A 13,828-nucleotide genomic window follows, 5' to 3' on the forward strand; every position below is an offset into this window, starting at 1 on the left:
AAGAACAATGGTTCCTCTCCAAGGTGACCACTCACTTCAAACGCGGAAATTTCAAAAACTAAGAGAGCTATTCTCGTGAAATAAAAAGCATCATATTTAGCAGAATATTCTGTAAATATATTGTTTAGAATTCAAGCCTGCCCTAATTTTTTTTAAAGAAATATCGGACATTTTAAGTATTGATGTCCAAGAATAGTAAATCTTCAAAATGACCACTTACTTCCAAATCGAATATCTCAAAAACGGATCGGAATTTTTTCATTCAACAAAAAGTAAAATATTCGAAAGAATATTCTCTTTTAATATTACTTGAAGATCAAACTTGTCCAAGAATTTTTTTTATGAAATATCGAACATTTTAAAAAATGTTGTCCATAAACAATGTTTCACCTCCAACATGACCCCTTCAAAATTGAATATCTGGAAAATTAATAGAAATATTTTCATGAAACAAATAGGAGGATATTCAGCAGAATATTCTGTAAAAATATTGTTCAGAGTTCAACCTTGTGCAAGCAAAATTTTCTGAACTTATCGGCCATTTTAAGACAATGTTTCACCTTCAAAGTAACCTCTTACTTCAAAGTGGAATATCTTGAAAACTAATAGGAATATTTTCATGAAACGAAAAGCAAGATATTCAGCAGAATATTCTCTAAAAATTTTGTTTACAGTTCAAGGCTGCACAAAGAAAATTTTCTGAAATATAGGCAATTTTAAGCAGTGATGTCCATGAACAATATTTCGTTTTCAAAGTGACCTCTCACTTTAAAGTCGAAAATCTTGAAAACTAGTAGGAATATTCTCATGAAATAAAAAGCAGGATATTCAGCAGAATATTGTGAATACAGCGATTGATTTTCAAAGCGACCATTTACTTCAAAATCCAATATCTCAAAATAATATATTACGTTGAGTCATAGTATTGGTCAATAAGAAGCCAATATTTCAACCAGTAAGAACGTCACATTTAAAAGTCCAAAGCTACAACCGTATAAAAGTAATCGAAGATTTTTCCGTTTTTCGGCTCTAATATCGACCATTTTAAGTAGTGGTGACCGAGAACAATGATCTTGAAAGTGACCACTTACTTTCAAGTATAATATCTCAGTATAGAATGGGAGTATTCTCATGAAACCAAAAGCAGGATATTCAGCAGAATATTCTGTAAAAATATTGTTAAGAGTTCAACCTTGTGCAAGAAAAATTTTCTGAAATATAGGCCATTTTAAGCAGTGATGTCCATGAACACTATTTCACTTTCAAAGTGACCTCTCACTTCAAAGTCGAAAAACTTAAAAACTAATAGGAATATTCTCATTAAACAAAAAGCGTAATATTCAGCACAATATTCTGTATAAATATTATTTTGAGTTCAAGCCTGTGCAAGCAAAATATTTTTAAATATAGGCCATTTTAAGCAACAGAGTCTAAAAACAATGTTTAATTTTCGAAGTGACCACTTATATCCAAGTCCAATATCTCAAAAACGAATAGAAGGATTTTTATGAAATAAAAAGTATAATATTCGGAAGAATATTCTTTAAAAATATTCTAAGCCTGTGCAAGCAAATTCTTCTAAAATATTGGCCATTATAAATAGTGATGTCCAATAATAGTGTTTGATTTTCAAAATAAAAGATTTCTAAATTGATTTTTGCTATAAGTGACGTAATACCCAATATAATAAGTAACTCATTATGAATTCGTCACAACAATACAGATTTTACTTAAAAAGTATGATAGTCAGAAGAATATTCTTTAAAAATAGGGTTTAGATTTTGACCCTGTGCAAGCAAAATTTTCTGAAATATCTGTAATTTTAAGCAACGGTGTCTAAGAACAGTGTTTTATCTTCAAAGTGACCACTTACTTCAAAGTCCAATATCTCAAGAACAAATAGGAATATTCTCATTAAATAAAAACCACAATATTCAGAAGAATATTCTTTAAAAAATAGTATTTTAAGTTCAAACCTGTTCAAGATTTTTTTTTAAATATCAACTAATAATGTTTAATATTCAAAGTCCGATATCTCAAGAAGGAATTGGATTATTTTCATAAAACAAAAAGCAGAATATTCAATACTCATTATACTACTGTAGTGACGTTTAGCAGACGACAGATCCCTATTGGCAGAAACCCCCAAAGGCACTCAATTAAAACCAGTTTTGTTTTTTTTAATTAACGAACTAGTCGCTTTCTTATTCAAATGAAGCGTTGATTACACGATTCGATTAATTTAGGGAAATTTTTCCTCGGTGCCTGAAATTGGTTAATTCGTAGTAGTCTGTTCTTACCGTCACTTTTCTGATTTCCTTTTAATTACATACAGTCAGTTAATTGATGTAGCAGTAGAGGGCGGAAATTAAGTTAGGGCGTCAGCATAAATGGAAATCGTGAGAAAATTCGTTTTTCCACTCGTTTCGATAGTTTCTAACGTATATTTTCTTTATTTATTGCAGTCATTCCAAGGATCCCAGGGTCGAGCGTACCTATTCAATTCCGTGTAAGTATTACGCGATATTATGATTTCTTTTCTTTATAATAAAATTGATGAGTGATATGATTCATTTTATTCATAGACCTACTTTTCAATTTGTTGTTAGGTCACGAATAACGTGGGAAATTCACTTTTATTGTGTTGCATATTGTTATGAAACGCGATTAATTTTTTTTGCAGGGTGAACGTCGCTTGCGGACCAGCCGAGGAACGAGTACTGCTGACGGGTTTACATGCCGTAGCCGATATTTTTTGTGAATGCTGTAAAACGACTTTAGGATGGAAATATGTATGTTTTCGTTTTCGTAGTTTATTTATTGTAGATCTTTCGGAGTGATTTTAGGGATCATTTTAACCAAATGTTTCCAAGCATGTTTCCAGCTTGGAATTTATTACAGGTATTACAAAAGAAAACAGATCTTTCTTCAGTAACCTGGAAAAGGGAAAAATATTCCAAATTCCAGAAACACTCAATAAATTTAAATTTATCCAAACTGTCTGTGAAATTCAAAATTTTCTTTAAGAGGCAAAATATTTCAAATTTTTGGATGATACAGAAAATGTAAAACTGGAAAATAAACAAAAAAAATTTTATTCATTTATTTAGGCATAATTTCATAGCGATCGTAGATGATTTCTGGATGTCAGATAGACATTTATGCCGATTTAGGGGTTAAAAGTCCACTCTTTCACTTTCTACCGCATCTCACCTTCCAGGAACATTCTGGATTGCCTGGAAATGTTACTTTTCCAACGTATTTAATCCAAATACAGACGAGAGGCATAATTTCATAACGATCGTAGATGATTTCTGGATGTCAGATAGACATTTATGCCGATTTAGGGGTTAAAAGTCCACTTTTTCACTTTCTACCGCATCTCACCTTCCAGGAACATTCTGGATTGCCTGGAAATGTTACTTTTCCAACGTATTTAATCCAAATACAGACGAGAGGCATAATTTCATGGCGATCGTAGATGATTTCTGGATGTCAGATAGACATTTATGCCGATTTAGGGGTTAAAAGTCCACTCTTTCACTTTCTACCGCATCTCACCTTCCAGGAACATTCTGGATTTCCTGGAAGTGTTACTTTTCCAATGTGTTTAATCCAAATACAGACGAGAGGCATAATTTCATAGCGATCGTAGATGATTTCTGGATGTCAGATAGACATTTATGCCGATTTAGGGGTTAAAAGTCCACTCTTTCACTTTCTACCGCATCTCACCTTCCAGGAACATTCTGGATTGCCTGGAAATGTTAGTTTTCCAACGTATTTAATCCAAATACAGACGAGAGGCATAATTTCATGGCGATCGTAGATGATTTCTGGATGTCAGATAGACATTTATGCCGATTTAGGGGTTAAAAGTCCACTTTATCACTTTCTACCGCATCTCACCTTCCAGGATCATTCTGGATTGCCTGGAAATGTTAGTTTTCCAACGTATTTAATCCAAATACAGACGAGAGGCATAATTTCATGGCGATCGTAGATGATTTCTGGATGTCAGATAGACATTTATGCCGATTTAGGGGTTAAAAGTCCACTTTTTCACTTTCTACCGCATCTCACCTTCCAGGAACATTCTGGATTGCCTGGAAATGTTACTTTTCCAATGTGTTTAATCCAAATACAGACGAGAGGCATAATTTCATAGCGATCGTAGATGATTTCTGGATGTCAGATAGACATTTATGCCGATTTAGGGGTTAAAAGTCCACTCTTTCACTTTCTACCGCATCTCACCTTCCAGGAACATTCTGGATTGCCTGGAAATGTTACTTTTCCAACGTATTTAATCCAAATACAGACGAGAGGCATAATTTCATGGCGATCGTAGATGATTTCTGGATGTCAGATAGACATTTATGCCGATTTAGGGGTTAAAAGTCCACTTTTTCACTTTCTACCGCATCTCACCTTCCAGGAACATTCTGGATTGCCTGGAAATGTTACTTTTCCAACGTATTTAATCCAAATACAGACGAGAGGCATAATTTCATAGCGATCGTAGATGATTTCTGGATGTCAGATAGACATTTATGCCGATTTAGGGGTTAAAAGTCCACTCTTTCACTTTCTACCGCATCTCACCTTCCAGGAACATTCTGGATTTCCTGGAAGTGTTACTTTTCCAATGTGTTTAATCCAAATACAGACGAGAGGCATAATTTCATAGCGATCGTAGATGATTTCTGGATGTCAGATAGACATTTATGCCGATTTAGGGGTTAAAAGTCCACTCTTTCACTTTCTACCGCATCTCACCTTCCAGGAACATTCTGGATTGCCTGGAAATGTTAGTTTTCCAACGTATTTAATCCAAATACAGACGAGAGGCATAATTTCATGGCGATCGTAGATGATTTCTGGATGTCAGATAGACATTTATGCCGATTTAGGGGTTAAAAGTCCACTTTTTCACTTTCTACCGCATCTCACCTTCCAGGAACACTCTGGATTGCTTGGAAATGTTACTTTTCCAACGTATTTAATCCAAATACAGACGAGAGGCATAATTTCATGGCGATCGTAGATGATTTCTGGATGTCAGATAGACATTTATGCCGATTTAGGGGTTAAAAGTCCACTTTATCACTTTCTACCGCATCTCACCTTCCAGGATCATTCTGGATTGCCTGGAAATGTTAGTTTTCTAACGTATTTAATCCAAATACAGACGAGAGGCATAATTTCATGGCGATCGTAGATGATTTCTGGATGTCAGATAGACATTTATGCCGATTTAGGGGTTAAAAGTCCACTTTATCACTTTCTACCGCATCTCACCTTCCAGGATCATTCTGGATTGCCTGGAAATGTTAGTTTTCTAACGTATTTAATCCAAATACAGACGAGAGGCATAATTTCATGGCGATCGTAGATGATTTCTGGATGTCAGATAGACATTTATGCCGATTTAGGGGTTAAAAGTCCACTTTATCACTTTCTACCGCATCTCACCTTCCAGGATCATTCTGGATTGCCTGGAAATGTTAGTTTTCTAACGTATTTAATCCAAATACAGACGAGAGGCATAATTTCATGGCGATCGTAGATGATTTCTGGATGTCAGATAGACATTTATGCCGATTTAGGGGTTAAAAGTCCACTCTTTCACTTTCTACCGCATCTCACCTTCCAGGAACATTCTGGATTGCCTGGAAATGTTACTTTTCCAACGTATTTAATCCAAATACAGACGAGAGGCATAATTTCATGGCGATCGTAGATGATTTCTGGATGTCAGATAGACATTTATGCCGATTTAGGGGTTAAAAGTCCACTTTATCACTTTCTACCGCATCTCACCTTCCAGGATCATTCTGGATTGCCTGGAAATGTTAGTTTTCCAACGTATTTAATCCAAATACAGACGAGAGGCATAATTTCATGGCGATCGTAGATGATTTCTGGATGTCAGATAGACATTTATGCCGATTTAGGGGTTAAAAGTCCACTCTTTCACTTTCTACCGCATCTCACCTTCCAGGAACATTCTGGATTGCCTGGAAATGTTAGTTTTCCAACGTATTTAATCCAAATACAGACGAGAGGCATAATTTCATGGCGATCGTAGATGATTTCTGGATGTCAGATAGACATTTATGCCGATTTAGGGGTTAAAAGTCCACTCTTTCACTTTCTACCGCATCTCACCTTCCAGGAACATTCTGGATTGCCTGGAAATGTTAGTTTTCCAACGTATTTAATCCAAATACAGACGAGAGGCATAATTTCATGGCGATCGTAGATGATTTCTGGATGTCAGATAGACATTTATGCCGATTTAGGGGTTAAAAGTCCACTTTTTCACTTTCTACCGCATCTCACCTTCCAGGAACACTCTGGATTGCTTGGAAATGTTACTTTTCCAACGTATTTAATCCAAATACAGACGAGAGGCATAATTTCATGGCGATCGTAGATGATTTCTGGATGTCAGATAGACATTTATGCCGATTTAGGGGTTAAAAGTCCACTTTTTCACTTTCTTCCGCATCTCACCTTCCAGGAACACTCTGGATTGCTTGGAAATGTTACTTTTCCAACGTATTTAATCCAAATACAGACGAGAGGCATAATTTCATGGCGATCGTAGATGATTTCTGGATGTCAGATAGACATTTATGCCGATTTAGGGGTTAAAAGTCCACTCTTTCACTTTCTACCGCATCTCACCTTCCAGGAACATTCTGGATTGCCTGGAAATGTTAGTTTTCCAACGTATTTAATCCAAATACAGACGAGAGGCATAATTTCATGGCGATCGTAGATGATTTCTGGATGTCAGATAGACATTTATGCCGATTTAGGGGTTAAAAGTCCACTTTATCACTTTCTACCGCATCTCACCTTCCAGGATCATTCTGGATTGCCTGGAAATGTTAGTTTTCCAACGTATTTAATCCAAATACAGACGAGAGGCATAATTTCATGGCGATCGTAGATGATTTCTGGATGTCAGATAGACATTTATGCCGATTTAGGGGTTAAAAGTCCACTTTTTCACTTTCTACCGCATCTCACCTTCCAGGAACACTCTGGATTGCTTGGAAATGTTACTTTTCCAACGTATTTAATCCAAATACAGACGAGAGGCATAATTTCATGGCGATCGTAGATGATTTCTGGATGTCAGATAGACATTTATGCCGATTTAGGGGTTAAAAGTCCACTTTTTCACTTTCTTCCGCATCTCACCTTCCAGGAACACTCTGGATTGCTTGGAAATGTTACTTTTCCAACGTATTTAATCCAAATACAGACGAGAGGCATAATTTCATGGCGATCGTAGATGATTTCTGGATGTCAGATAGACATTTATGCCGATTTAGGGGTTAAAAGTCCACTCTTTCACTTTCTACCGCATCTCACCTTCCAGGAACATTCTGGATTGCCTGGAAATGTTAGTTTTCCAACGTATTTAATCCAAATACAGACGAGAGGCATAATTTCATGGCGATCGTAGATGATTTCTGGATGTCAGATAGACATTTATGCCGATTTAGGGGTTAAAAGTCCACTTTATCACTTTCTACCGCATCTCACCTTCCAGGATCATTCTGGATTGCCTGGAAATGTTAGTTTTCCAACGTATTTAATCCAAATACAGACGAGAGGCATAATTTCATGGCGATCGTAGATGATTTCTGGATGTCAGATAGACATTTATGCCGATTTAGGGGTTAAAAGTCCACTTTTTCACTTTCTACCGCATCTCACCTTCCAGGAACACTCTGGATTGCTTGGAAATGTTACTTTTCCAACGTATTTAATCCAAATACAGACGAGAGGCATAATTTCATGGCGATCGTAGATGATTTCTGGATGTCAGATAGACATTTATGCCGATTTAGGGGTTAAAAGTCCACTTTTTCACTTTCTTCCGCATCTCACCTTCCAGGAACACTCTGGATTGCTTGGAAATGTTACTTTTCCAACGTATTTAATCCAAATACAGACGAGAGGCATAATTTCATGGCGATCGTAGATGATTTCTGGATGTCAGATAGACATTTATGCCGATTTAGGGGTTAAAAGTCCACTTTTTCACTTTCTACCGCATCTCACCTTCCAGGAACATTCTGGATTGCCTGGAAATGTTAGTTTTCCAACGTATTTAATCCAAATACAGACGAGAGGCATAATTTCATAGCGATCGTAGATGATTTCTATATGTCAGATAGACATTTATGCCGATTAAGGGGTTAAAAGTCCACTTTTTCACTTTCTACCGCATCTCACCTTCCAGGAACATTCTGGATTGCCTGGAAATGTTAGTTTTCCAACGTATTTAATCCAAATACAGACGAGAGGCATAATTTCATGGCGATCGTAGATGATTTCTGGATGTCAGATAGACATTTATGCCGATTTAGGGGTTAAAAGTCCACTTTATCACTTTCTACCGCATCTCACCTTCCAGGATCATTCTGGATTGCCTGGAAATGTTAGTTTTCCAACGTATTTAATCCAAATACAGACGAGAGGCATAATTTCATGGCGATCGTAGATGATTTCTGGATGTCAGATAGACATTTATGCCGATTTAGGGGTTAAAAGTCCACTTTTTCACTTTCTACCGCATCTCACCTTCCAGGAACACTCTGGATTGCTTGGAAATGTTACTTTTCCAACGTATTTAATCCAAATACAGACGAGAGGCATAATTTCATGGCGATCGTAGATGATTTCTGGATGTCAGATAGACATTTATGCCGATTTAGGGGTTAAAAGTCCACTTTTTCACTTTCTTCCGCATCTCACCTTCCAGGAACACTCTGGATTGCTTGGAAATGTTACTTTTCCAACGTATTTAATCCAAATACAGACGAGAGGCATAATTTCATGGCGATCGTAGATGATTTCTGGATGTCAGATAGACATTTATGCCGATTTAGGGGTTAAAAGTCCACTTTTTCACTTTCTACCGCATCTCACCTTCCAGGAACATTCTGGATTGCCTGGAAATGTTAGTTTTCCAACGTATTTAATCCAAATACAGACGAGAGGCATAATTTCATAGCGATCGTAGATGATTTCTATATGTCAGATAGACATTTATGCCGATTAAGGGGTTAAAAGTCCACTTTTTCACTTTCTACCGCATCTCACCTTCCAGGAACATTCTGGATTGCCTGGAAATGTTAGTTTTCCAACGTATTTAATCCAAATACAGACGAGAGGCATAATTTCATGGCGATCGTAGATGATTTCTGGATGTCAGATAGACATTTATGCCGATTTAGGGGTTAAAAGTCCACTTTTTCACTTTCTACCGCATCTCACCTTCCAGGAACATTCTGGATTGCCTGGAAATGTTAGTTTTCCAACGTATTTAATCCAAATACAGACGAGAGGCATAATTTCATAGCGATCGTAGATGATTTCTATATGTCAGATAGACATTTATGCCGATTAAGGGGTTAAAAGTCCACTTTTTCACTTTCTACCGCATCTCACCTTCCAGGAACATTCTGGATTGCCTGGAAATGTTAGTTTTCCAACGTATTTAATCCAAATACAGACGAGAGGCATAATTTCATGGCGATCGTAGATGATTTCTGGATGTCAGATAGACATTTATGCCGATTTAGGGGTTAAAAGTCCACTTTATCACTTTCTACCGCATCTCACCTTCCAGGATCATTCTGGATTGCCTGGAAATGTTAGTTTTCCAACGTATTTAATCCAAATACAGACGAGAGGCATAATTTCATGGCGATCGTAGATGATTTCTGGATGTCAGATAGACATTTATGCCGATTTAGGGGTTAAAAGTCCACTTTTTCACTTTCTACCGCATCTCACCTTCCAGGAACATTCTGGATTGCCTGGAAATGTTAGTTTTCCAACGTATTTAATCCAAATACAGACGAGAGGCATAATTTCATAGCGATCGTAGATGATTTCTATATGTCAGATAGACATTTATGCCGATTAAGGGGTTAAAAGTCCACTTTTTCACTTTCTACCGCATCTCACCTTCCAGGAACATTCTGGATTGCCTGGAAATGTTAGTTTTCCAACGTATTTAATCCAAATACAGACGAGAGGCATAATTTCATGGCGATCGTAGATGATTTCTGGATGTCAGATAGACATTTATGCCGATTTAGGGGTTAAAAGTCCACTTTTTCACTTTCTACCGCATCTCACCTTCCAGGAACACTCTGGATTGCTTGGAAATGTTACTTTTCCAACGTATTTAATCCAAATACAGACGAGAGGCATAATTTCATGGCGATCGTAGATGATTTCTGGATGTCAGATAGACATTTATGCCGATTTAGGGGTTAAAAGTCCACTTTTTCACTTTCTTCCGCATCTCACCTTCCAGGAACACTCTGGATTGCTTGGAAATGTTACTTTTCCAACGTATTTAATCCAAATACAGACGAGAGGCATAATTTCATGGCGATCGTAGATGATTTCTGGATGTCAGATAGACATTTATGCCGATTTAGGGGTTAAAAGTCCACTTTTTCACTTTCTACCGCATCTCACCTTCCAGGAACATTCTGGATTGCCTGGAAATGTTAGTTTTCCAACGTATTTAATCCAAATACAGACGAGAGGCATAATTTCATAGCGATCGTAGATGATTTCTATATGTCAGATAGACATTTATGCCGATTAAGGGGTTAAAAGTCCACTTTTTCACTTTCTACCGCATCTCACCTTCCAGGAACATTCTGGATTGCCTGGAAATGTTAGTTTTCCAACGTATTTAATCCAAATACAGACGAGAGGCATAATTTCATGGCGATCGTAGATGATTTCTGGATGTCAGATAGACATTTATGCCGATTTAGGGGTTAAAAGTCCACTTTATCACTTTCTACCGCATCTCACCTTCCAGGATCATTCTGGATTGCCTGGAAATGTTAGTTTTCCAACGTATTTAATCCAAATACAGACGAGAGGCATAATTTCATGGCGATCGTAGATGATTTCTGGATGTCAGATAGACATTTATGCCGATTTAGGGGTTAAAAGTCCACTTTTTCACTTTCTACCGCATCTCACCTTCCAGGAACACTCTGGATTGCTTGGAAATGTTACTTTTCCAACGTATTTAATCCAAATACAGACGAGAGGCATAATTTCATGGCGATCGTAGATGATTTCTGGATGTCAGATAGACATTTATGCCGATTTAGGGGTTAAAAGTCCACTTTTTCACTTTCTTCCGCATCTCACCTTCCAGGAACACTCTGGATTGCTTGGAAATGTTACTTTTCCAACGTATTTAATCCAAATACAGACGAGAGGCATAATTTCATGGCGATCGTAGATGATTTCTGGATGTCAGATAGACATTTATGCCGATTTAGGGGTTAAAAGTCCACTTTTTCACTTTCTACCGCATCTCACCTTCCAGGAACATTCTGGATTGCCTGGAAATGTTAGTTTTCCAACGTATTTAATCCAAATACAGACGAGAGGCATAATTTCATAGCGATCGTAGATGATTTCTATATGTCAGATAGACATTTATGCCGATTAAGGGGTTAAAAGTCCACTTTTTCACTTTCTACCGCATCTCACCTTCCAGGAACATTCTGGATTGCCTGGAAATGTTAGTTTTCCAACGTATTTAATCCAAATACAGACGAGAGGCATAATTTCATGGCGATCGTAGATGATTTCTGGATGTCAGATAGACATTTATGCCGATTAAGGGGTTAAAAGTCCACTTTTTCACTTTCTACCGCATCTCACCTTCCAGGAACATTCTGGATTGCCTGGAAATGTTAGTTTTCCAACGTATTTAATCCAAATACAGACGAGAGGCATAATTTCATGGCGATCGTAGATGATTTCTGGATGTCAGATAGACATTTATGCCGATTTAGGGGTTAAAAGTCCACTTTTTTCACTTTCTTCCGCATCTCACCTTCCAGGAACACTCTGGATTGCTTGGAAATGTTACTTTTCCAACGTATTTAATCCAAATACAGACGAGAGGCATAATTTCATGGCGATCGTAGATGATTTCTGGATGTCAGATAGACATTTATGCCGATTTAGGGGTTAAAAGTCCACTCTTTCACTTTCTACCGCATCTCACCTTCCAGGAACATTCTGGATTGCCTGGAAATGTTAGTTTTCCAACGTATTTAATCCAAATACAGACGAGAGGCATAATTTCATGGCGATCGTAGATGATTTCTGGATGTCAGATAGACATTTATGCCGATTTAGGGGTTAAAAGTCCACTTTATCACTTTCTACCGCATCTCACCTTCCAGGATCATTCTGGATTGCCTGGAAATGTTAGTTTTCCAACGTATTTAATCCAAATACAGACGAGAGGCATAATTTCATGGCGATCGTAGATGATTTCTGGATGTCAGATAGACATTTATGCCGATTTAGGGGTTAAAAGTCCACTTTTTCACTTTCTACCGCATCTCACCTTCCAGGAACACTCTGGATTGCTTGGAAATGTTACTTTTCCAACGTATTTAATCCAAATACAGACGAGAGGCATAATTTCATGGCGATCGTAGATGATTTCTGGATGTCAGATAGACATTTATGCCGATTTAGGGGTTAAAAGTCCACTTTTTCACTTTCTTCCGCATCTCACCTTCCAGGAACACTCTGGATTGCTTGGAAATGTTACTTTTCCAACGTATTTAATCCAAATACAGACGAGAGGCATAATTTCATGGCGATCGTAGATGATTTCTGGATGTCAGATAGACATTTATGCCGATTTAGGGGTTAAAAGTCCACTTTTTCACTTTCTACCGCATCTCACCTTCCAGGAACATTCTGGATTGCCTGGAAATGTTAGTTTTCCAACGTATTTAATCCAAATACAGACGAGAGGCATAATTTCATAGCGATCGTAGATGATTTCTATATGTCAGATAGACATTTATGCCGATTAAGGGGTTAAAAGTCCACTTTTTCACTTTCTACCGCATCTCACCTTCCAGGAACATTCTGGATTGCCTGGAAATGTTAGTTTTCCAACGTATTTAATCCAAATACAGACGAGAGGCATAATTTCATGGCGATCGTAGATGATTTCTGGATGTCAGATAGACATTTATGCCGATTTAGGGGTTAAAAGTCCACTTTATCACTTTCTACCGCATCTCACCTTCCAGGATCATTCTGGATTGCCTGGAAATGTTAGTTTTCCAACGTATTTAATCCAAATACAGACGAGAGGCATAATTTCATGGCGATCGTAGATGATTTCTGGATGTCAGATAGACATTTATGCCGATTTAGGGGTTAAAAGTCCACTTTTTCACTTTCTACCGCATCTCACCTTCCAGGAACACTCTGGATTGCTTGGAAATGTTACTTTTCCAACGTATTTAATCCAAATACAGACGAGAGGCATAATTTCATGGCGATCGTAGATGATTTCTGGATGTCAGATAGACATTTATGCCGATTTAGGGGTTAAAAGTCCACTTTTTCACTTTCTTCCGCATCTCACCTTCCAGGAACACTCTGGATTGCTTGGAAATGTTACTTTTCCAACGTATTTAATCCAAATACAGACGAGAGGCATAATTTCATGGCGATCGTAGATGATTTCTGGATGTCAGATAGACATTTATGCCGATTTAGGGGTTAAAAGTCCACTTTTTCACTTTCTACCGCATCTCACCTTCCAGGAACATTCTGGATTGCCTGGAAATGTTAGTTTTCCAACGTATTTAATCCAAATACAGACGAGAGGCATAATTTCATAGCGATCGTAGATGATTTCTATATGTCAGATAGACATTTATGCCGATTAAGGGGTTAAAAGTCCACTTTTTCACTTTCTACCGCATCTCAC

General features: G+C 37.4%; 1 protein-coding gene across 2 annotated transcripts in view; it reads left to right on the forward strand.

Annotated features, from left to right (window-relative positions):
* Positions 1-13,828, forward strand: part of LOC126737945 (protein yippee-like 2) — a 63,046-nt gene that overhangs the window by 34,605 nt on the left and 14,613 nt on the right. For both annotated transcript variants that reach the window (XM_050443064.1, XM_050443065.1), the window contains 2 exons: positions 2,466-2,509; positions 2,684-2,792. In XM_050443064.1, coding sequence (XP_050299021.1) covers positions 2,466-2,509; positions 2,684-2,792 — 153 coding nt within the window. The remainder of the gene's footprint in view (positions 1-2,465; positions 2,510-2,683; positions 2,793-13,828) is intronic.

The sequence above is a fragment of the Anthonomus grandis genome, chromosome 6 (assembly GCF_022605725.1).
Source record: "Anthonomus grandis grandis chromosome 6, icAntGran1.3, whole genome shotgun sequence".
Classification (NCBI taxonomy): Eukaryota; Metazoa; Arthropoda; class Insecta; order Coleoptera; family Curculionidae; genus Anthonomus; species Anthonomus grandis.